This window comes from Gouania willdenowi, chromosome 1 (assembly GCF_900634775.1).
Source record: "Gouania willdenowi chromosome 1, fGouWil2.1, whole genome shotgun sequence".
Taxonomy (NCBI): Eukaryota; Metazoa; Chordata; class Actinopteri; order Blenniiformes; family Gobiesocidae; genus Gouania; species Gouania willdenowi.
Window position 1 is genome coordinate 14,285,660 of NC_041044.1, and position 23,350 is coordinate 14,309,009.

The 23,350-nt window shown below is 39.8% G+C and overlaps 1 protein-coding gene across 2 annotated transcripts in view; it reads left to right on the top strand.

Annotated features, from left to right (window-relative positions):
• Nucleotides 1–23,350, top strand: part of grin2ab (glutamate receptor, ionotropic, N-methyl D-aspartate 2A, b) — a 177,816-nt gene that overhangs the window by 16,246 nt on the left and 138,220 nt on the right. Inside the window, exons 2-3 of one of the 2 annotated variants that reach the window (XM_028444168.1) lie at nucleotides 2,979–3,146; nucleotides 3,798–4,010. In XM_028444168.1, coding sequence (XP_028299969.1) covers nucleotides 3,129–3,146; nucleotides 3,798–4,010 — 231 coding nt within the window. In that variant the 5' untranslated portion in view covers nucleotides 2,979–3,128. Of the gene's footprint in view, nucleotides 1–2,184; nucleotides 3,147–3,797; nucleotides 4,011–23,350 lie in introns of those variants that run through there. The other variant, XM_028444159.1, reaches the window with a different exon arrangement.

Sequence of the window (23,350 nt, forward strand, 5' to 3'; positions counted from 1 at the left end):
TCTATGAGGGAGGTGTTGTGTGTACATGGGAACTTTAATTCCTCTTTAAAGCAGAATAAAAGTTAATTCCTCTTTAACCTGACCTTGTAAATACTTAATTCCTAATGCTAATTTAATTCAGAATTAAACTTAAATCCGAATTAGGTGGCTGGTTTATTCCGATTTTAATTCTGAATTAAATGATTCCTCTTCCTTGTAAACACTTAACTTGCCTAATTCCGCTTTAAGTTAGTTCCGGTCATTCTTGCGCGACTTACAGCGATGAAGTGCTGGCAGCCGCCCGAACTAGAGCCGACACTATTTAATAAGCGCCTTAAAAGACATGGATATAATGAAAAGAGCGGTTGGATGGAGGCATAAACATGCGCACATTCATACGGACACATGGACTTATTACACACACGCACATCAGAAAACGGAACAGGCTTCATCAGACGGGTGATACTATGACCCGGAGATGGAGTAAATGCATCCCCGTACTGCATGTATAGGCTGTGATATCACCAGTTTATTATTTTTACTTGTTGTTAGAGCTACTATCTTTATCAGGGTGCAACTATTTATTCGTGGTTATTGTTTTCTGGAGTTTTACTGGGCTTTTTACTGGTGATTAGTTCCTGTCTCCTTTCTGCTCCGTGGTCCAAACTTAAATCGTGTGTTATTGTCGAGCTTCACCACTACAATCAAAATAAAAGTGAAAACAGTTCTCGTTTGGTCCTCTGTGGTATAGCCGACAATAAAAGGTTTGTTGTGTGTTTTTCCCATTTGCCCTCTGTCCAATCAGAACCCTTTCCAACCCCCAGACTTAAAGTGGAATCAAAAAAAGCAGAACACTTTCATTCCGAATGATTTAGTTCAGAATAACTAATTCCGAATAAATAAAAAAAACGTCATGTAACCGTGGCAACTGTCTGTCTTTACTTCAGAGAGTGTGATGTTTTCTCGTGTTGGAGTGGTGCATGCTGGACTCACGAGTCTTATAGCTTTGCCAGCATTTAACAGTCAAATGTTCTATAGCCTTGAAGCAGTGGCTCTTCACTATGACAGTCTGAATTTGGTCGGCCGCCAACCTGGAAAACTGGCCACAAACCAAAACAGGGTTGGTGGCCTGATAGCGTTAGCCTTTAGCCTAGCTAGCGGGCCGCCTCGCTTCTGTTTCCTCGTGCAACACTTCTACTGGCCACTGTCCATTGCACTCTGCTACGCCAGTCCAGTGTTCTCAGGAGCTGTAGTCCACCTATCCATAGCTAGGATCGCAGGATCTGCTGTTTCTGCCAAACCATCACCTTATTGTTCTAAGTTTGGTTCAGCTATAAGTCTCTATTAAACTGGGCTTAATGCTAAGAGCTTGTGAGGCTGCTGTACAGATGCGTGCTGCCATTTTGAGAATATAGTATGACTTTTGGGAAATGTGTTGTTGTATTTAATCTACAGCTGTGATGATGGGAAACCTCAACAGGTTGGGTTGAGATTTTAGTCGGGGATGGAGGAGAAAAATGCTGGTGGAGGTCCCCTCAACATTAACCCTGCTGATCTGCTTACTCTGCACTGTGCTTTGCCTCTGAGGTAACTCAGCTTATGACAGCTACTCCTCGCGGAGCCGAGTCTGCTGACATGACCCCATGTTGCATCTACACCATCTGTCTGCGATGGGACTCTAAGGCAACACTCAAAGGGAGCTTCAGGGAGAAAGATGTATGAGTGTGTGGTTGGGGGGTAGTGGGGTCCCTGAGGACCCCATGCGCTGCAGTTTTGAGACTGGGTATTATGTCAGCTTTGTCTCTTTTTTTTTCTCCCTTATTTCATTATTTTGATGTAAACTCTGACCTATACGACACTGGATTTAGCTATACGGTTCTAGTGAGAAATAGTGCAGAACATTATTAAATGGGAATAACGTGGATTTACACACACAATAGAACTTTGTGGGACAGGTTGGGGGATGAATATGACTGATGCAGGAATTTAAACCAATTGTGCACAAATAAGTAGCTAAAGGGAGACGCTGACACAGTGGACGCGCGCGCGCGCGCGCACACACACACACACACACACACACACACACAATTTTCGTCACCGCCAAAAATACATGCTTGAAGAAACGCGCGCGCGCTCTGAATTTGGCGCCGCGGCACCGGTGCCATGACGCTAGTGCGCGCTACAGCCCCCTCTCACTCTCCCATGGCACGATAACGAGAAGGACAAGAGCCCAACATCTATGGGGACCGAGAAGCAGACAGACGTCGGTTTTGAGAAGCTGTGAAGTTGGAGTGTTTTTGGGGGACGGTGCAGGACTCGGTGAAATTCCTATAATTTCCCTGACGCACGGCACGGGTCTCATCTCCTTTCTGTGTGACATGATGAGAGGATGAAGTCACTCTAGTGCGCACCCTCCTCCTCCACCACTTCCCCTCTACTCTCTTCTATGTTTAATTAACCAGGCTGGTGTGTGCGAGTATACAGGCTACCTTCACCAAGTGACGCGTGGGCGTCGGGCTGCGCTGTAAAGAGGCTGAGATTCTCTCCATATTCCTCTCCACCAGGAAGCCGAGAGAGAGGCACGAAAAATAGCCAAGTCTGGCTGATTTAACTTGGTGAGAATTATCAAAGGCCGCTTTGGATAGCAGTGAGGGAGACGCAGTGTGGAGATGGGCGAGTGAGAAAGGAGACGGGGGGGAGAGTGGGTGTGCGTATGCGCGTGGATACATACGTGTGTGTTTTGATGTGGTTTGTGACGGAATCCCCTCCTCAGTCTCCAAGAATCCAAGCAGGAGGAGGAGGAGGAGGAGGAGGTGCGCGGACCTGTCCATGAGCCGTCACTGCGGAACGCGCGGGGCCGACCAAGTCTGACTGATCCCCGCGCGTCAGTGGCCGCTCAGCCAAAGGAATACTCCTAAACGGACAACGGTGACACAAGTCTCCTCATCTCTGTGGATTATTAGTGCCCTGGTGACATTTTTTTTTTTTTTTGGATGAAGGTGGAGACCGATTTTTGATGGAGGGGAGAAAAACAATTCCTGGATTAAACTGAAACCAGGAGGAGAGTCGTCTGTAAATCCCACTCCTGCCGAGGGCATCCGAATGGAGTAACAGGCTGCAATGTCATCTCCACCTGGCCGCCTGGAGAGATGTGTCACGGGAATGGGGTGAGCTTTATCTTTAACGTTGCTTTTCCCCCTCTCATTTTTGGTGTGCGTGGGAGGCGTGCATAGTTCAGCACTAACTCTGATATTGAGGTGATGGGGAGGAAAACAGTGTTTAAAGTGAAGCAGAGGTGTTGATGGAGGGGACTGGTTCCTGTCCTCTGCTCTCAACCTGCTGCATGCCCTACATTTAGTGGCATTGGAAAGCAGCGTGAGGGGAATATTGGCACAGGAGCCACAGGCTGTTTTAACCCCACTCATTCTTTTTCTGACACACACACTCGAGAGAGAGAGAGAGAGGGGGGGGGGTTCGTGTGTTGATTTGTGTCTCACCTTACATCAGCCTTCCTCTAAATTTGTTTTCGTCAAGCAAGCTCTGCATCCAAGGCGCACACACGCGCAGAACGCAGATGAATGCGCGCACACGCACACCCCATTTCTTTTAACTGGTCCCCTTATTTGATGTCATTCAAGCTGTTGAGTTCATATTAAATTCCCATTAATACAAATGTCATCGAGTAATAACACCCAGAGCTCGTGTTTTTAAGTGTTTATAGGCGCAGCTCAATTTCTAGAAACCGCGCAAGTCAACAAGTCTGCGCTGTTTGGAGTTGATATTCACAGTCTTCCCCGTGTGTTTTGTGTTTTCTCTAGACCAAGTTTGAACACTTTTCCTCTGCTTTCACGGACGCTGTGAGACGGAGCCATGACGCCGGTACGCGGGCATGTCACGGCGGCTCCGGGGCCTCGCAGCGCGGCGCCGAGGCGAGACATTCACCGCACACACTCAGCAGCAGAACAAGAAGGCGCAAAACCTTCGCGAAAACCTCCGCAAATCTGCAGCAGCCGCGCGTTGTGACACTGAAGGTAAGGAGACGCTCGTGCGCGCGCATGCACACAGCTGATTACTGATTTGAAACAGGTGTGTTGGGGAGGTGAGCGGGAGGAAGGGCAGGCTGACAGCCCCCCACACGCACACGCACACGCACACACACGCGCACAGAGAGAGAGAAGTGGGGCGAAGTGCTGCTGGTGGACGCTAAGCGGCGCTGTTGCACCACATTACCGCAGCTGCTGCTGATGAGAGGCCGTGTAATGAATTCATATCTGAAATTACAGTTTTCAAGCTTTCAATGCAGTCACGTTTTCATCCCGTTCCCCTTTTTGCCTAGTCTGACACACGAAGAGCATTCTCTATACATCTTAGACACACACACACACACACACGTAATGAGTTTGTCCATGTGACATGTCACAATGCGCATGGGTTGCCCCCCGAATCCCATAAATCACCATCATGATCTTTCCCTTTTGCAAATGACCCCCCTTCCTCCCACTACACACACACACACACACACACACACACACACACACACACACACACACACACACACACACACACACACACCTAATATTGTATTTGAACGAACATCCATCTATCACGATCATTTAGGGCCAAATTATCATTCATGCCACCACAGACTCTATTGTGAGGCTGTGAGACTGATGATGTGCTTCAGCTTATTTCCTTGAATAGAGGCACGAACGACACAAAGGAAGATCAACTCTTCTTAGGGACGCACACACAGCATGGAGCAGGGAATTACAGGAATTGTTGTTAACTTCATTAATATAAATATCCTTTGCCGAGCTTCAATGAATTCTGGGTTTGATGTCATAGCAACTCAAGACCTCCACCGTATTTTGAAGCAGACCTACTTTTAAAATGTTTGTTGTCCTCACCCCAGAGAGCTGCTCTGGCTCAGACAGGCCTTTTGGATTTGATCTTTTTAAATCAGCCATTAAGCAACTTCTGAGCTGAACTATACTGGATCATATATCATATGTCTGCATCATCAGTGATGGGATGTGTTTCATAATCTGACCATAGTCCCACATTGACTACCACAGCAGTGCAGTCTGAACAGATCAGGTTGGCTACTTTAGAACTCAATGCGTTAAGGTCAGTTGTCAGTGTGTATAAAAATAAAAGGATTTAGGGGGTGTAGAAATGACTACTTTCATTAATAGATTACAGTTTACTCAATTATCTTATTTTTAATGTAAAATAACTACATATGGGTCAATTCTACTATTTCTACTCAATTAAAAGTGATAAATCAATGTATTTGAACATCCTAGTGCAGCTTTCCCAGCATGCTTTGTGGTGTTGTGGTTTCAAACTCGATTTTTGTTTTAAATGGAGAATTACTGCTTTCAGACTTGTTTTCCTCCAAATGCAACAACATATTCACTTTGTGTTTAAGTTTCATACTTTCATATATCCTGCAGTGTTGTGTGTTACCATGACTAACAGTAGTTACTCTAGGAGTGACATCCTCGGGCAGTTTTTTAAAATTTGCGCCCCAATAATGTAGTGTTACTCCAAGTCACAACTGCATATTTTTGTACAACATTGTGCTTGGTAATATATGTCTATAAATAGCCTATATGTGTTATTCACATTTAAAATTATACATCAGCTGCATTAGGGATGCACCGAATATTCGGTGGCCAAATATATTCGGCTGAATATTGCAAAAAAAATCACATTCAGCCTTCGGTGGAGTGAGTTAAAAACAAGGCCGAATAGTAGCGTGTGACTCAAAGACGCAATCAAACAACATGCAGTAATTTTGAGTCAGAAAAGTGTGTACGCGTTGAACCAGAGCAGTAGCAGCAGCTCCTCCTTTCCGCACACAAACACAGCCAGACTCTTTCCTTTCCGCACTCTGTCGTCTGTCACCGCATAAAAGTTGGAAGTGGTCCAATTCCACATCCGAGGCCGTTGTTAGCGCTTTGAGCCACGAATCCGTAAACAACCCCATTGTTTCCTCCTCGGTTCACAAGTGTATGAGATATATGGCAATAAAGTATAATATATATTCTTTATTAAACAGTGTTTGTTTTAGCTGTTAGATAGTCGGAGAGGGAGGAGCTCACATTCTAGGAGGCGTGTTTGGTGACGTCACCTGCCAACGTGGGCAAAATCCAACTTGCCTGTTTAAAGCTGACTTTTTACAAAATGTGGAATAACAAGGGAGGGAGGAAACAGAACTTTTTCAACTTTGGCCCTCTGAATGAGGCTAAAGGAATTTATATCACTGTAGCAAAACCATTTTTTTTCACCATACATCCATTTTAATGCACTTTAGTTTTTTTTTGGAATGCATGTTTTGTTTTATTTGAAAAACAAAGGCTATTGGAATATTTTAAAAATGTCAGAATATTCAATAAACAATTACTTTCTTTAAAAACATGTCTAGAAATTTATTCTAGGCTATTTATGCACTATTTTAAAAAAAAAGGTAAAAAACTTTACAACCGCATTCGATATTCAGTATTCGGCCAAGCGTTTTTATTTTACACAGATTTGGCCACAAATTTTAATTTCGGTGCATCCCTAGATGCAATTAGACTCAGGAAATAATTAACTAAATTAAAAAAAAAAAATCTACCAGGTATTCATAATGTATCACAGACAAGTTTGTGCATGAGCTGGGGTTACATTGAATTAAGAACGACTGGTACATTTGACCCTTTTTTGGAGTAAATCATAGCTGAGAATGTGAGTAGTTGTGAACTAAAAATATTGGATATTATGTACTACTAAAGAGTTGTGCAAGTTATTAGCTTATTTTAATGATGTTAATTCTATAGGTTGTTTTTTTTTTTACTACAGTGAGCACAGGTCACTTTGTGTTCTGTTGTAGAATCAATTTATTTTCCCCACACTAAATGTAACACTGTCACACATTATTGCTGCACCTTTAACAAGATGGCCCTCCTGAGACCGTGCTGATGGTAGAACAGGGGATATTCAGAGTCAGACTAACCATAAGTTCTTATACCTCTATACTATCAGCATTCACAAGTGAATTTTCCTCCAAACATCTGCTAAAGCCCGATAGTTTTTAAAAGCATTACAAACAGGAGTGCATTTTCTTTTTTTTATGCAGAGAAATCCAAACATTCAGACTACTGTGTGTCATCCTTGGCTGCATGTATTGTCTTTTAATATTGCTCGACGTTTTTAAAAGCTGGAACCCAAAATTAGCCTCAAAATCTACATATGGCTGCAAGTGGAGAAAGGTTCAGGAGGCAATCATGCAGAAGTCTATTTCTTTTCATGAAAGATACATAGAGAGTTTTTACCTCTGTTGAACTGCTTGTTTTTACTGATGCTATCCAGAGGGTTGCAGCTATTATCTTGAAATTACAGTCTCATAAATCAGCAAAGCACCTTTGATTTTAACTCAGTTTTGCAGAGTATGTTGTTGTATTTTATGTCAGGTTCTTATTGTTTTAAATGTGGTCTCTGGGTAGTTACTTGGTATTACCTACAACAAAGCCTCTGTTTTGATCAAGGGTTTTAACCTTTAAAGGATTTTGCAATCTGAACTTTAGACCTGTAGAGTGGAAAATTCACTTTAATGTCATGTATTGTAGCCATATGTGTCCCCAGGGTGGCATTGACATATTAGAAGATAAGAGTTATGGCAAATAATCTTCTTATCTGTGTTTGGTTGGAGCTAAATGTCTACAAAGTTGACAAGCTGCATGTTTGACGATACTTTAAGGCTTTCTGTATCAGCGACATTAGCAGCCAAAGTATGTGTCGAGCTTCTTTTCTGGCCTTTAGCTGTCATCTGCTGAGAAAGTTATTTCTTTGAAATCGATTTAACCTGCAGCTGCCTGTACATCTTCCAATCTCACCCTATACAGCCCCCATCTTCATTATTCCTTTATTATTAGATACAGTTTTCTTATCTTCTTCTGTCACTCTCTGAAAAAAGCAATATCGAAATGTCCTGCCATCACAGCAGCTGGCATTCTACCCACCGGTTACCAATACAAAGGATTAAGTTACACATAAAAATAAGTCATTTGACTTCAGCTTTATTGGCCATGTATATTTAACACACATGGAATTTGACTTTGGTAGACTGTGCTCTCTCTGTACAATGTAAACATTAAATCATAACAATCAACTAAAAATATAAACAAGTAATTTAAAGGTTCCATGTCCTGCGATTTTTCACCCATCTCTATTTGTTCCAAGAACCCAAAAAACATAGTATTTGAGGTTTATTTTCTCAAACTCGCCTGTTTTCTAGAGTTTTAGCCTCTGAAAAGTCGCTTTCTGAGCAACTCTACACAAACAGGCAGATTTGCGGCCTACTTATGCATATTCATGAGTGGGCATGTCTATAGATGGGACACCGACTTCCTCCTCCCACCCACTCCGTAGCCAAGCTCATGCTGCTTTATTAACACAAGACAGTGTGGGGGCGGGGCGTTCGCCGGTACATACAAAGACTGTAGAAAATACATACATAGCACTGCGCGAAGGACGCTGAAATGCTCACCTTTGTGGGCGTGTCTGTTTACATGTCTATCACGACAGAGAGCTTCCTGGAGGCGTGGCTTCTCCAGCTCAGTGACGCGATAAATTCGTCATCAAAGTGGGAACGCGTCATCAAATTGGAGTGAGGTGTTTGGGCTCACCCTGCAGTAAGAAAAGAGCAAAGCACCCTCTAACTAACGATTGAGGGAATCAATGAAAAAATATCACTTTTATGATGTATAAAGCACAGAAAAGTTGATTTAGCGTAACATGGGCCCTTTAAGGACATCAGCACACCCCTGCGACCCTGAAAACAGGAACAAGCGGGTCTGAAAATGGATGGATGAGTGGATTTGGACCAACATGTCTGAGTCCCTGCATGCATATTTTGATGGTGGAAGAAACCAAAGTAAAGAGAACATGCAAACTCCCAGGTCCCATTGTAGGATTAAATCCTGTGTATGTAAAGATTACAACATTACAATTTTATTTAGCAGACGTTTTCATCCAAAGCGACGTACAACACAAACAGTTTGGGTTAAAGCTGGGGTACTCAAATTATTTTCTTTAATTAGAAAAAAGACTCTTATTAGCATCATAATAAGATCGTGAAAGTAATAATTTCTGTAAAAATCGTACATCTGCCTGCTGTCTGTGCATTATAATTAATTATTTTAGTTAATCAAACCCTGAAAGACAAAATGTTGGCGGTCACCCCCTCCTGCTCCAATCACAGGATTTAGAGAAAGGAGGGGGGAGCAGAGCCCACGATGGAGCCTCCTCATTGGCTGCCGCAATACATAATAAAGCGCGTGCACAGGGCTAACACGTACCCGTGACGATAACATTTATTTTCGGCAACAAAATACGAAGTAGGAGATGTTTGGATGCTACTTCAGACTGTCAACCTATGCATGTGCACGTTTAGCGCTCTTGCGCAACTTTGTGCACTTCCAGAAGAGGAGAGTGGGAGGGATTATCAGATTGGGGGGCGGGATTTACGGTTCAAATTCAGCCATGCCCCTCTGTCATGGTTCAAGATTCAGGTAGTGCAGCTTTAAGGGACTTGCTCAACATCCCACAGTGATGATCCAGGTTGGATTCAAACCGGTGACCCTCCGATTACAAAGCCGATTTCATCCCGTCTCTTCTGTCATTTTTATTTAGTCAAATTATGGGGTTTTCTTTAGGGAAGAGGTACACCCCTATCAACAACCAATCACACAATGACACAAATCGACATTTTTCAGGCCATAGCTTTGATGTTTGAGTAAATATAAAGAATGAGACCAACTTTTAACCAACAGAGTGCGCGCTAATTGTTACATTTATTTTGTTGAGTAAATTCTGTTGGTGTTTTTATCGGATGTGGCAGAATTCAAAAGCAGCCGGTATTTGGAGTTTGTAACATTCTGAAAAGCAGATGGAGCCTTAAAACTAAACCATAAGACTGTTAGTGGGCTGACCTGTATATGGACCAATGACTAAATTGTTCTAGCAAGTGCACACCTGCTTCTGTGAATTTTTAATGCTTCTAAAGCGTATCCATCTGCTTCAGATTTCACTTGAGTCGTCACGTCCACGAAACGTCAACAAATGTGAACTTATTTCTAACTGTTGTTTTTTTTTTTTTTTAAAAACTGAATGAATAATACTGTCATTGCTCGTGCGAACATTTTGGCATTAAACTCCACCCCTCCTAAACCCCAAACAAACTCAGTCTTCTATTAATATCAACACTTGTTTGTGTTTATTCTGACTAACTTTGATGCATATAGCCAGGATACTCTTCAAGCTACTTAAAAGGTGGTTTCAGGGTGGACTTAGAGACAGGATGTGCATTAAATAGCTGCAACCAAGAGAGTCCCATCTATATATATAAACTGAGCAAAAATTTACATTTCACACTTCTATTTTAACCATGGAATCTGTCAAGACAGACCAAGAGACCTGCTGTATGAATCACCAGGAGGTTTTTCTGATTCAAAGTAGCTGTCTTTAAGTGGCCATTTTATTCATTTATTTATGTATCTATTATTTAATTTATAAATTAGGAAAAAAAGCATTCTGTGGTCACATCCCACTCTTGTTGTATGGAGTCTGCATGCTCTCCTTGATCTGCATGGGCGTCAAATATAAGTGGCATTTTGTTATTTAGATGTGAATGAAAGTGTGGGTTTTGATGTGTCTGTGATGTTTCTGCTTGTCTGTCTGTTAAGTAACAAATCATCATGAGGAAGTAAACCTGAAACTCTAAACAGGATTGTGGGAGCACAACTGGATGAAAGGATGGATGAAATAAGCATTAAATAGAATAAAGTAATTTCTTTCTTTATTTCATTAGACCTGTGGTTGTGTTGAAATGTTGTTAAACAACTTTTGCTCAACAGAAAGTTTTATTTGTGTATCTTTGGAACATAATAAGAGTATCTATGTATCTATTAATCATTTATGAAATGTCAGTGGTTCAAGAAGCAAACGTAGTAAAGCCTGCACGTAAATATTGAAATTTGAAATGTTCATTCATTCATTCATTCATTCATTCATTCATTCATTCATTCATCGTGAGTTGCTTTGTCCTGACTTTTGTCTTTGTTTTGCGGCCTGTTACCAAATGGTCCACGTACCGATGGTTGGAGACCACTTTATTAAATCCTAATTCAAGGATGTTACTAAAGATTTTACAACATCAATACCCAACAGAACATTTGTGTTTTCAAAACTATCTCTGGATTTTTGCTTTGTTTGACTTATTTCTTGACTTATTTCTTCATTCACTGAAGGAAATTTGTCTTAATTTGGTCTCAAATCAAAGCAAATGTAATCTTCTTATTACATATTACTTATAAATTACATATGGTAATTTTAAGGAGTTCCTAGCAGCGGATTTTTTAAAAAGCCAATTTGTTTTCTGAATAAATATTTGTGTTACTTACGTCTTTGCTTTAACTTAATAGTCATGTTTGCTACAGGAGACATGAAACTAATACTAATACTAGCACCATTATTGAAGTGTAATTTAGCCCCTGGTATATATACACATGTAAATAATTACACAACAAAAGCATAAAACAGTATTGACAAAGGATTAGCTCAGAGTTGAACATGTTTGCAAAGCGAAGCTTTTTAACAAATACAGCAAACTTAACACAACAAAGGCAATCATTCTGCGATTTGCCTCCAGCTACTTAATAAATTGGATCCACATTGCACTTAATTTAACAACAGTCCTGAACTTCTTTGAATCCCCAGGAAAGTATAGCCCTTGTTAAAGTCACTAACTTCGAGGAAAACAACAAACTTTGGCACCATTGGAGATTTTATTGTTTAATTCAAAACAAAACATTAGTTGCAACAAACAAGGCTTATTAGTGGGAAGAGACTGCATCAAAACAATGAATTCACAGGATAAAAGCCAACCAAACAACGACTGATGCCCAGAAAGCCTTAGTGCTGAAAACAATTACTGAACTGTGTGATGGTTGAGGCATTCACCAACAACTAAGGGGTGGATTCACTGAGATCTGAAATAAAATCCCTTGGTGGTGCTGTTTGCTCACCTGCTGTGGGGAATTCACTGACATTGCACCACGAACAAGTCCGCGTATAGACGTGGTTGAGACCGATCTATTTAAATGAACATTTTGCTTGTTCAATGTGGATAAGTGAGTGCACAGAAGCAGAAAATTACATTTGAAGAAGTTCAATTGGAGGCTGCATAAACATTTAATAATGTAGAAAACATAATAAACAATTAAAAATGTTTTGTTTTGTTTTTCAAACAACTTTAAAACCTAATGATATTTTTCCCTCTAATGTGGGTGCTCTGCCAGGTCCTGTAACTTTGCTCTATGAGTGCATGGAAAACAGGCAGATTGGACAGAAACCGTCCTATTGATTTATTGATGCCATTGACGTGAGTTAATGCAACTTGTCAGTCTGACAATCAGTCGATCAGCACCATTTGAAGATGATCTACTGACCATCACCCAGCAGGTCTGAAGTCCTGAGCAGCACACTCTCATTTGTGAACATTGTTCCATTCTATATGACGCAGCTGATTCTGGCCTGATGCTCCTGCCATCAACGCAACACCACGTGTCCCGCTTTTTCTCTCCCTCACACACACATTTCTCTGCATTTCCGTATTCAGTGGCTGTTAATATTGACTAGTGTTTAATTCAAATTATTGTCTTTTATTAGAAAAGTTAAGTGGAGCATTTTTTCCATCTCCGCTGTGTTTTGTGTCAACATTCAGTAAAGCTGATCTCTGTGTGTGAGTTTGCACCTGCCTGTGGGTTGTACTACCGCAAACAGTTCCAGATTTGATTAACAGCATTGCGCCCACTGCATTAATTTATTTGCACCCCCCCCACCTCCCATTTTTTCCCACCCTTTGTGATATCTGCCTACTTTACATATTCATCAGAGGGAAATGCGCTAAATGCATTGTGGCCATATTGTGATGCGCAGAAGACGCGCAGTCCTGATTCTCTGGGGTTTGTACCCCTTATTAATGCGTGGAGTGACGTTTGCACACATTTTAATACCCAGAAACCTTTAGTGAATCCGCCCCTAAGTTTTACTTTTTCATTTGGCATCATCCTGCTTTGACTGTTAAAAATGGTAAATAATACAACTTCAGTTTCCCTTTAATAAAGGCAGTCATCTGAAATGCCATTTAAGGGCCTTGTGTATGAAATGTGCTATACAAATACATTTGCCTTGCCTTAAGGTATTGTGCCAATATTGTGACTACTGTGCTTTTGTGAGTTCTATTAGTCTTTAATACGACATGTAGTTCAGTGAGTGAGGTCGTATCCAGTGTCCCAGGGATGCTTTGTTCTATAAATAAAGTTTTTTCCTTCCAACTATAGTATCCAATCCAAAAAGAGGCTCAGAGGAGCTTGAGTAAGGCCAGACCGTCACTGTCACTTTAGCCAACTTAAAACCCAAAGCTCATCTTACAATTTTATGCTTTACAGACCCAGGATCCAGGTTCAGACTAATTGAACACTGTCCTAGTTAAGTTGCTCCTTAGCTTTTTAAATCCAATTTCATCCACGTTTCCAGGGGTGTGAGGAGCAGACCAGTCACATTAATGTATCACAATCACTTTATCACTACGTCTCCAGCAGGGATCATCTAGACTAGCACAATGCTCATTGAATCCCCTCAAATATGGTCACTGCATTCACATTGTTATCCTTTAAACATGTGGTGGCACAATTAGCTTAATGTGTGGCAGAGATGAGTAATACAAGGATTACAACATTATTTTAGCAGAGGAGAAAAGGCTCACTCAGTAGAATTGTCTTTAAACAATAGTATACAGTCATTTCTCAGCTGTCGCAGTACTGGCACGGGATGAAGGAACAAAGAATAGTCAATGTGATATTCTCTTGATAAGAAGTAGCTGTGATACAAGAAGGAAAGGCTGGCAGTGTGCACACTACAAAGTGTGCCAATAATGTTCAGTCTGCATGGAGTTTCATCAGTCAGCCTGAACCAGAGTAACATAGCTACGATTCCTTTCACTTGTTTTTGTTCTAAAACCCCCGCAGAATAAAAGTACAGTTTAAATAGGGAGCACACAATTAGAGGGTTTTATGTGAGCTCTGGTGTTTAAGAAGGAGAACAAATGTCATTGAGCTCTAGGATTGGACAGTTGCCCACCTGAAAAACCCATGAACACACCTCCGTTGTCATCTGGACCAGATTTGTGGATAAATGCTCAAGTATGGAATGTGCGTGGACAACATTCCATATGCGTATGTATTAGAGGTGTTCAGTATTAGCTTTTCTCAATTTGTCCAACACTAAATTTCTGATTTCCAATATTTACCGATACCAATATATAATAATGCATCAATTTTATATAGCACTTTATCATAGATACTCAAAGACACTTTACAGAATTAAGGGATTATTCTTTCACTCCACACTTAGTGGTGGTAAGCTACTATTGTACTATTGAATTTAGATTAGTCGTGAGACAGGTTAGTTTTACCCTACTGATGTGTTGTTAAAATAGTAATGCTACTATAGCCACAGCTGCAGACTGACAGATGCGAGGCTACCATAGTGTGCCATCGGGCCCTCCGACCACCACCAAGACTCACATTCAAACTAGGCAATGTAGGAGAAGTGCCTTGCCCAAGGACACCACTGGGGTGACTGTCACCCCACTGTGGCACCTGGAACCAGGCCCAGACCTGCTTAGCTTCTGAGATCTAACGGGATCGGGCAATGACAGGCTGGTATGGCCACATAAACATACAGATATCATCCCCACCAACTTAATATTAGGTCACAGAATATGTCTCTCCATGAATATAACAGTTTAAAGCTACTTTTATGTAATGCACCACTGGATGTATTCCACAAATTAACATCTGTGCAAAAGAAGAATACTTATTGGGGATGTCCCGATACAACTTTTTTGTTTCCGATATGATACCGATATTGATCCGATATCAGCATGAATCATACATACTTTTTTTTTTTTTTTCTCTTTTTCTCTTTTCTTTAATGAAAAAATAATAATTACTTATTTTGTTGTTTGGAATGTTAGAAAAGATCTACAGTATTCTACAATTGAATAAAATAAATAAAATATGAAAAAGAAAAAAAAAAATCAGAAAATTCGAATCCAATATTCGATATTCGTTTTCAGGCTAATATTGGACTGATATCCGATATTGATACCGGGACACCCCAAATACGTATTGCCTCTGCTAAGTAGGTATTGTTTTCACCTGCGTTTGTCAGTCCGTCCGTCTGTTATTGTGGATGTTTGTTAGCCTAATGTCAGCCTATTGTCTCAACCAACATCATATATCAGTGTTTTTGATATCAGTTAGAACGATCTATACAGATGTCAACAGCTGATATTATCGGCCATATTATCGGGGGGCGTTAATATTGGTGAGCCAATAACATCTCCAATCTCCAATATGTATACAACTATGTGGGAAAATACTCCTCTAACATATATATGGAAATTATTTCAAGTTAAACTATGAAATCATTGTTTGCCTGTAGTGCAGTGTTAACTGGTAACTAAGTCTTTAAATTTGTTTTAATACATTTTTTTAAACACTAATAATTTTCCCAAAACAAACTCAATAACATTTGTTGTCTAAGTTGAAGGGTTAAAGGTCAAATGCGGACACAGGGTTTATTTGGTCAAAGATTTTTTGGGGCAGATCGGTCGGTCTGGGATTCAAAGGTTTCAGCGTGTGTCCAATTATTCTGTAGTTTTTCTGTGCTTTCAGGATTCTTGTGTGCTGCTGATAGCGCTAGCTATAACAATGACACAGTCTCTGAGAAGAGACCTTGGTAAATGTTATCAGTACGATAGTGTCTGGCCTGCTTAGGGCAGTTTGACCAGAACTGACCAGGAGGGATTCTGTAATCACATATCAACATGGTTTGATCATCTTAAGTAATATTCAGTTAATGCCACAGATCATAGATGTCTGTTTTTGAGTCTTGCTTCTGTAATCTGTAGAAAACGGATAGTAAAGAAAGTATTTAATTAGCAAGAGAAGTAATTTATATGGGACATACAGTAGCTGCCTGTTAAGTGCCATGTATGTGATTATGCAAACTGAGAAATTATGCTATTAATTTGTTTAGTGGAACTTACAGATCTGTCAACCAAAATCACCTCACTCACACCAGGAAAGTGAAAGCGTTTCACTTGTTAAAATGGGAAGCAGATGTTTCTACAGATGTAATTCAACGTCTTGGAGCAATGTCACTTTTAAAATGACCTACTTGTAGTCACTATAACACATACACATAGCTATAATGCTGTCCTGAACTGGTGCTAGCCACCTCCAGGTGTACGTGGTTCACTACTTCTAATGCTAATTAGTCTTATTGCTCTGTTGTGCTATTGCTTTTTGAAAGACATGCACTGTTTAAAGAGGCTTTGTTGATTTAACTTGGAAGCAATGTGTAGTGTAAAAACGAAAGGGTTTATTCGCTCATGCCAACATATGTGCAGTTCACCAATCTGAGGTGTTATTTTATGCATTTCTACCTAAGGACTGATTACGAATTGCTTGCTGTCCTATTTTAGATAATAATAATAATAATAATAATAATAATAATAATAATAATAATAATTTTTCATTACCAAATCTTTTTCAGTCATACGTAATCCTAGTCAATAATTCACTGACATGATGGTTGGTAACATCTGTACCTAACGCTAATGGGGTTCTTGGATCAAATGTTTTGTTGAGGGCAATCTGTTACTTTGAAAAACTAACAGCTACTTATAATTAAATGCGAGAAGTTTCTATTGAAGGAGTGATTTTTTCTTTTAACGATCTTTATTCATGGTTATGCTTATTTATTTATTATTGATTTGGGTTTTATCCCTTCTTACTCTTACCATTTGAAGTATTTTAAACTCAGTCGGAGGTCTCTCTAGTCTATAATGTGTTTAGACATAACACCTTGGAGAAATCCAGAAGACCGTACTCCACTTTTATCGATTCTTTTTTGTGTGTGTCTCTGTGTATGTGTGTTATTAAACCCATTATAAAACGACGTAACCGTGGAAGTGCCATACTGATGTTTATACGTAATTCATGAGAGAGTGTTTTTACAAAGCCAATGACTGAATTATGAAGTGCACAAAGTAGATCTTCATCCCCATAGATCAGGGCATCAATATACATCTCGAGTCTCTGAGAAACAACTTGATCAATGCGATTTTTTTTTTTTTTTTTTGCAAAATGTAAATGGTTCCTAGTCCCTAGATATTTTTTTTATGCATATGGCCTTTATGTGATTACACATGCAGAGATATTGAACTTGCACCAAAGACAAATTAAATTTAACTATATAGTGTATTTAAAATAAATACGGTGATTTTTAAATAGGCTAGAGGTATAAATGTCAATCTATTATATCAGATGTGTGTGAGCAAACACATTTACTGGTATTTTCTTGCTATTATTAGGAGTTTTTAAGGTGTTAATACACAAAACCAAACGTGCAATCGGCCTGGAAATTTCAATCCGTGTGAATTTGGGATAAATTTCCCATAAACGAGAGGCTCTTTGATCACTGTATGATTTAGTTTGCCAGCATTGTGTCAGATTACATTTGTAATCTGACACTTTTTTTATTTCCTGACCTGATATTATTGCCAGGCAGCACGAGGATGAGCCAAGAATATTCCCCAAACAGGTACAGATCATCCAGAAAACGCTATACTATGTATCATGCTCTTGTCTACTATGGTGACAGGTGCTGTTTGAGTCAAGCAGTGTATCTGCTAATATAGGAATATTCCTCAGTGATCACTGTCCTAATGTGGTTTTTAACAGCAATCTGCCACATTTTAAAAGCTAGACTTTGTTGCTTCAAGACATTTGATCAAGAATGTTGGTGAGAACTGCAAATCTGTGATTAACCATCATCTGTTAAGCTGAGTTTTATGTCCTATTCTGATTCGGGGAAGAGAAAATGGTGTGGCTAGAAAGGTCACAAGTGTAAAATTAAAAGTAGAAGAAAAGAAAATTAGCAACACAACTCGATCTAACTAAAAGGAGGAAAAAAAAGACAAATAGAAGCGTTTCAGGCTCAAACAACACTAAACAAAATTAGGGAAGATTTAGAAGAGCGGAAGCACACAAACAACCACAAAAAGGTGGCAATCTGTCAAGGAGAAAATTAAATAACATTAAAATTAAAGCAGAACTAAGTAACTTGCGCTTAGTGCTCCCCCTAAAGGTCTGTTTTGGTTATGTCACTGTCGTAAACACTCTGCACCCCGCCTGCCCCACCCCACAGCTACATGCGCACCTTTGCTCTCCCAAGACGGTAGCAACCGATCACTGGAAAATCCTAATACAACAGTGACACTAAGGGTGCTTTCACACATATAGTCCCATGTGACCATGTGAACAGTATGAGGAAGAGAGACAAGTAAAATAAATGAATTATGTGGGAGTAATACGGAATGGAGTGTGGAAATGTGTGTGATGTGTATTTGTTTGTGTGCTGACAAAGCGGCTCTGAAAATGGATGGATGGGTAGATGGGTGGATGGGTGAATGGATAGATAGATGGATAAATATTTGTGTGTGTGCTGCCTGATGGAGCGTTGGGTTGCGAGTGTGTGCGCGTGTGTGCCGCTGCTGAGCTGTCAATGCATGGCGTTGCTCCGTTCCTCAGACAAAGGTATTCTCTACCTTTTTTTTTGCCGGCTCCGATATAAGTTTGAGAAAAGTGAATTTGTAGATAACCGTGTTCAGCCACGGGGCTGGTGATATTCTAGCATTAGTGTGTATTGAGCTGCCGTAAAGAGGTACGTCTTGCCACCGGGTCGGAGGCAGAAAAGTTGCAAGTGCAGTTTTCTGGCCAGAGACAGCAGGGAGAGATAAAAGACCCCCCAATCACCCCATAAACACTTGTATTACCCTCATAGGGACTACGAGAAGGATTTATTAAGGTGAAGAAGTTACGTAGTTCTGCTTTAAGGTGTGCATGCACTACCAAAATAACCAATGTGCACCACATCAAATGTAGTAAAAATGCATTTGCATATTAAAAAGTGAACAGTGTGAGTTGGCTTAGAAATATTAAATACTTTTTAGATTTCATCTAACTGTCAGAAATCTCCAGGCATTACTTTGGTGTTTCTACCTCCAAAGAAACGCCAAGCTGAGCTTGCATTGCTGGCTTTGATCACCTTTGCCTGATTGTCGAATGTCTGAAAACTACATGGTGTCTGATTCATGAAATTAATGGACATTCATAAATATACATCTTGCATCCAACACTGCACTGTTAAAAGTACTTCACACGTTCATATTTTTATTTTAAACATACATGGTTATTTGGTTGTGTTATAAAACAATCTCTTAGCAGCCTGTTCACTTGGATGATGTGCTACGCTTAAGGAAGTTAATAAGAGTTTGTAGAGCTAAGTATATACAAATTAATTATAGCAGCTTTCATTTGTATGCCAAAAAAATTAGTTATGGTTTAACCCAACCGTCATTGTTGTCATAGCATCACCTATTGGTGAAAGGAAATTATAGGCAATATATTTGCACAGAACATTGCAAAAAAGTTTGTGATATAATTCTTGAAAATGGTCAGCTACGTCTCAACACTAAAATTTCTGCCACACCCCGACATGAAACACACCTCAACGTGTGCCACATCCTGACATGCCTGTGGTTGCGAGGGCCCGTTCAACACCGCTTGCAGCTTTAATTATGTTTGTTTTCTGGTGCTGATGATTTAATAAGTATCTCTCAACATCAATCGCTACAACTAAATTACACAAAGTTTTACTGCTGTAGTTGATCCTGCTTCAGTGAGTTAACCAAGCTAATTCTAGGCATATTTGCATACTAAATGGTGATTTGATGTTTACTGAGGGGGAAGGTCAGTTAGCAGCTCATAGCACGGAGTGGAGGGGAGAGCGAAGCTTGTGCCTGTATGAGCAGATTGGATTTCAGCAGGCATGGCATTAGTTTGCCCGTGTACAGCCGTCCATGGAACAAGCCATCACCCGTAAAACATGAAACACCCCAAAAACATGAAGGAAAAGCTCTCAGGTTGAACCTATGGAGGTGTGAGGCAGTGGTGCTCTGATGAGCAATCTTTCTCATCCCAAAATCTGATTACCTATAGTCTGTGTAGCATTCCCTGCTATACAGTCTCGTATAGCAGTGATATTTCTTGCATTAAAACATGATGAAATAGAAATATTACCAGAGCCCACTTAGAGCCCCCAGAGGCTTTAGCCATAATGCACTTTTAAACATATTGCCCATTAAAATTGCAACTAACGGCTGTTGTGAGGTTGAGCAATGTTTCTAAACACTACTTGGCTCTACACTAAGACTCCAAAATATGTTTTACATCAATTTCACAACTTAGGAAATTTTGCGGCCTATTTGGTAATGTGTAACATTCCAGAATAATGAGTTTTGCTGTGAATCTGGTTTTATTCTTTTCATTTTTTTATGCATGTATGCTTGATTCAATGATCAGATTCTGCACAGTTTCTTCATATAGCATAAATGGTTGATTTATTCGCTAGTAGTTAATAATTAGAATGGTAATAATATGAATAAACAACGACGACACCTACACACACAGTCCCACACAACATGTATGTCTTAAAAGGTAAATTATTTATTAACATGGCTTTGAGTGTGTTGATTATAGAGCTGTCACGATACCAAAATGAGTAACCACGATACTATCCCAGACAAAGTATTATGGTTCCTGGTAGTATCGCAATACTGAAGCCTTTTTTTATTATTATTTTTATGAACTACAATGTATTTGTACAAGTTAGAAATACTTATTAATTACTTATAGTTTTGTTTGGTGCATGATAAGAGGAATAAAAAAACTAATAAATGAAGTTAGAATTTATATGGTTGAAATTAAAAAAGTTTCCTTTGCACATCAATTTATGTTTAACTAATATAAATAATCAACTTAGGATACCAAATCCACTGGTTTTTTTTTTGGTTTTTTTTAAACTATTTGACAATAATACTTCTTCTCCAATATAATTAACCATAGAGGATAAAATACAATAAATGGGAACTGATTCCCTGAGAAAACTACATCTGTATGCATTTTCTGGATGACGTCACTGGTGTTTTATGAGATTGGATGTGATCCCTCCTTTGTATTTATATAATTTGTAAATATTGTTTGTACATTGTAAATATGTCTGTAAATAAAAAAAAAAAAAAAAAAAAAAAAAAAAGATCGCTCTGAGTTCGTGCGGGAAAAACAAACAAAAAGTGTCCTCCTTTGGCTCCTATAACTGGTGACAGCGCCTGTACAGTGGATCTTCTATTGCTTTACCGTCTCTGCCTCATTTAAAGCCAAAATAGTTCCAAATGGGACTTTTGGAGTTTGTTTTTTGGCAAAATTAGTGATGCCACTGACGATGACGCCGCCGCGGCAGACCCGCCGCTCTGGCCCTGTGCTTCTGCCATGTGTTATCTCGTGTTTGTGACCGTAAGCCGTGCACAGGTTTAGCTTGTTGTTTGTTTTGAAGCGAGTTTCTGTCAAAGCGGAGCTGTCTTCCTGGAGTTCGTTCTTGCCAACAGAAACACACAAACAGTCAATCAGCTACAGACGGGCGGAACCAGCATGCGGAAACAGCCTATCATATCTCCGGACCTCACCAGTAACAAGCAACAGCCAATCATTCAGTAGGTGTGGAGTTCGGTTGCCATGTTGGTATGTTTTCAAGTTAATAGCTTGCAGTGAGCTTAGCCTGTGCAGTGAGAAGCCAGGAGAAGAGTAGTGGCAGCCGCTATGTAGAGGAAACTGGTAGCGGTATTATCGTAATCCACGGTAGTACCGACGTGTTCTAGTATATTAGGAACCATTACAATTACCACAGGGTACCGTGGTTATCGTGCAGCTATAGTTGATTACATGTTGAGTACAAGTATTTTTGGAATTGTGAACACTCTACCAATAATGTATGCTATATACATAAAGGTGGACATCAGAGATAAATTGGACTGATTCAAGTTGTCTTAATGTAATGTGGTTTTCTCCCACAGCCAGAAAACATGATTTCTTAGGTATGCAACCAGAATTTCACTCCAACATTACCTTGAGCAAGATAGTCAGGTAGAAGAGGGAGTGATGGATTTGAGATGACAAAAATACAAGTATTCAACCAAGATATGCAAAACAGCCTTGATAAATTCATCTCATGTCAAACATTGAAGTAGGCGTACTTCAGTAGAGTGGATGTCCCCTGTGTGCTGAGTACAAAAACTGCCAGAGGTCAACTAAAATACACAACAGCAGATTCAAAAAGCATTTCCTAGTCTCTGCAGGACAGATTGAACGGTAGGATGGACAGCCTGGATTATGCTGACCTTATATAAACAGCCACGGCTAGTTGAGGTGTAATGGTGCAGTGATAATTTCCTGACACATTCTCAGTGTCTGAACAATGGTCTTGTTCAAACACCACAGCCATACTGAGTATAGCTGCTGACCATCGTAATCTCTTCTCATTCAGCTCATTTTCTGATCGCTACCTTCAGTTTTATATCATACAATCCATTTTTCTTTATCCACTTTATCCATCCAAGGTCACATGGAGCTGGAACCTACAAGTATATTAGCGTACACGGGGTGAAAATCCTCGTATATCCTGGCAGAGTAGCCATTACAGATACATATACGTACATATTCATTGTTGAGAGGATGCTCAATTAAGTAGCAAAATGCTCCTCTTGAAATAATAATAATAATGTACATTTTTTTATTCTTTTTTACTTCATTCTCAGTTTTATTTCTTTTTTTTAACCATCAATATTGTCTAGAATATTTGATTTGATTTGAGGTAACTAATGGTACATTTCTTTAATCTTCGCTACAATGTGTTTCTATTGTCCTATTAGGCCAGAGTACCTGGTAGCAGATTATATGATTTTAGGCTCTGGTACATGTTCGTCAGTTCAAATATTGGACATACTAAAAATGTACCTAAAACTGCTGGAGATGAGCCTTTTTTTATCAAATAAATGCTTAGTGTAGGCCTCATAGATCAAACAAATCTTTAAAAAAAATATGTAAAATGATTAAATCGTCGCTTGAAAATTTGTTTTGATTTCCACTCTAAAAACTGTTATTGACATTTTTGAAAAAGTTTTGCGCATTGTATTGTTGGATGTGGAGTCCCACCCAGAATTGTTTTTAATTCATTCGTACTGTGATTTCTTGTGTTTTCTTTGCCAGACAAGGACGACAGTGATTTCGTTGACACCATTTTTGTTCTAGTGTGCCAATATTGCGCGTAATATCTCCATTCTGCACGATATCATTAC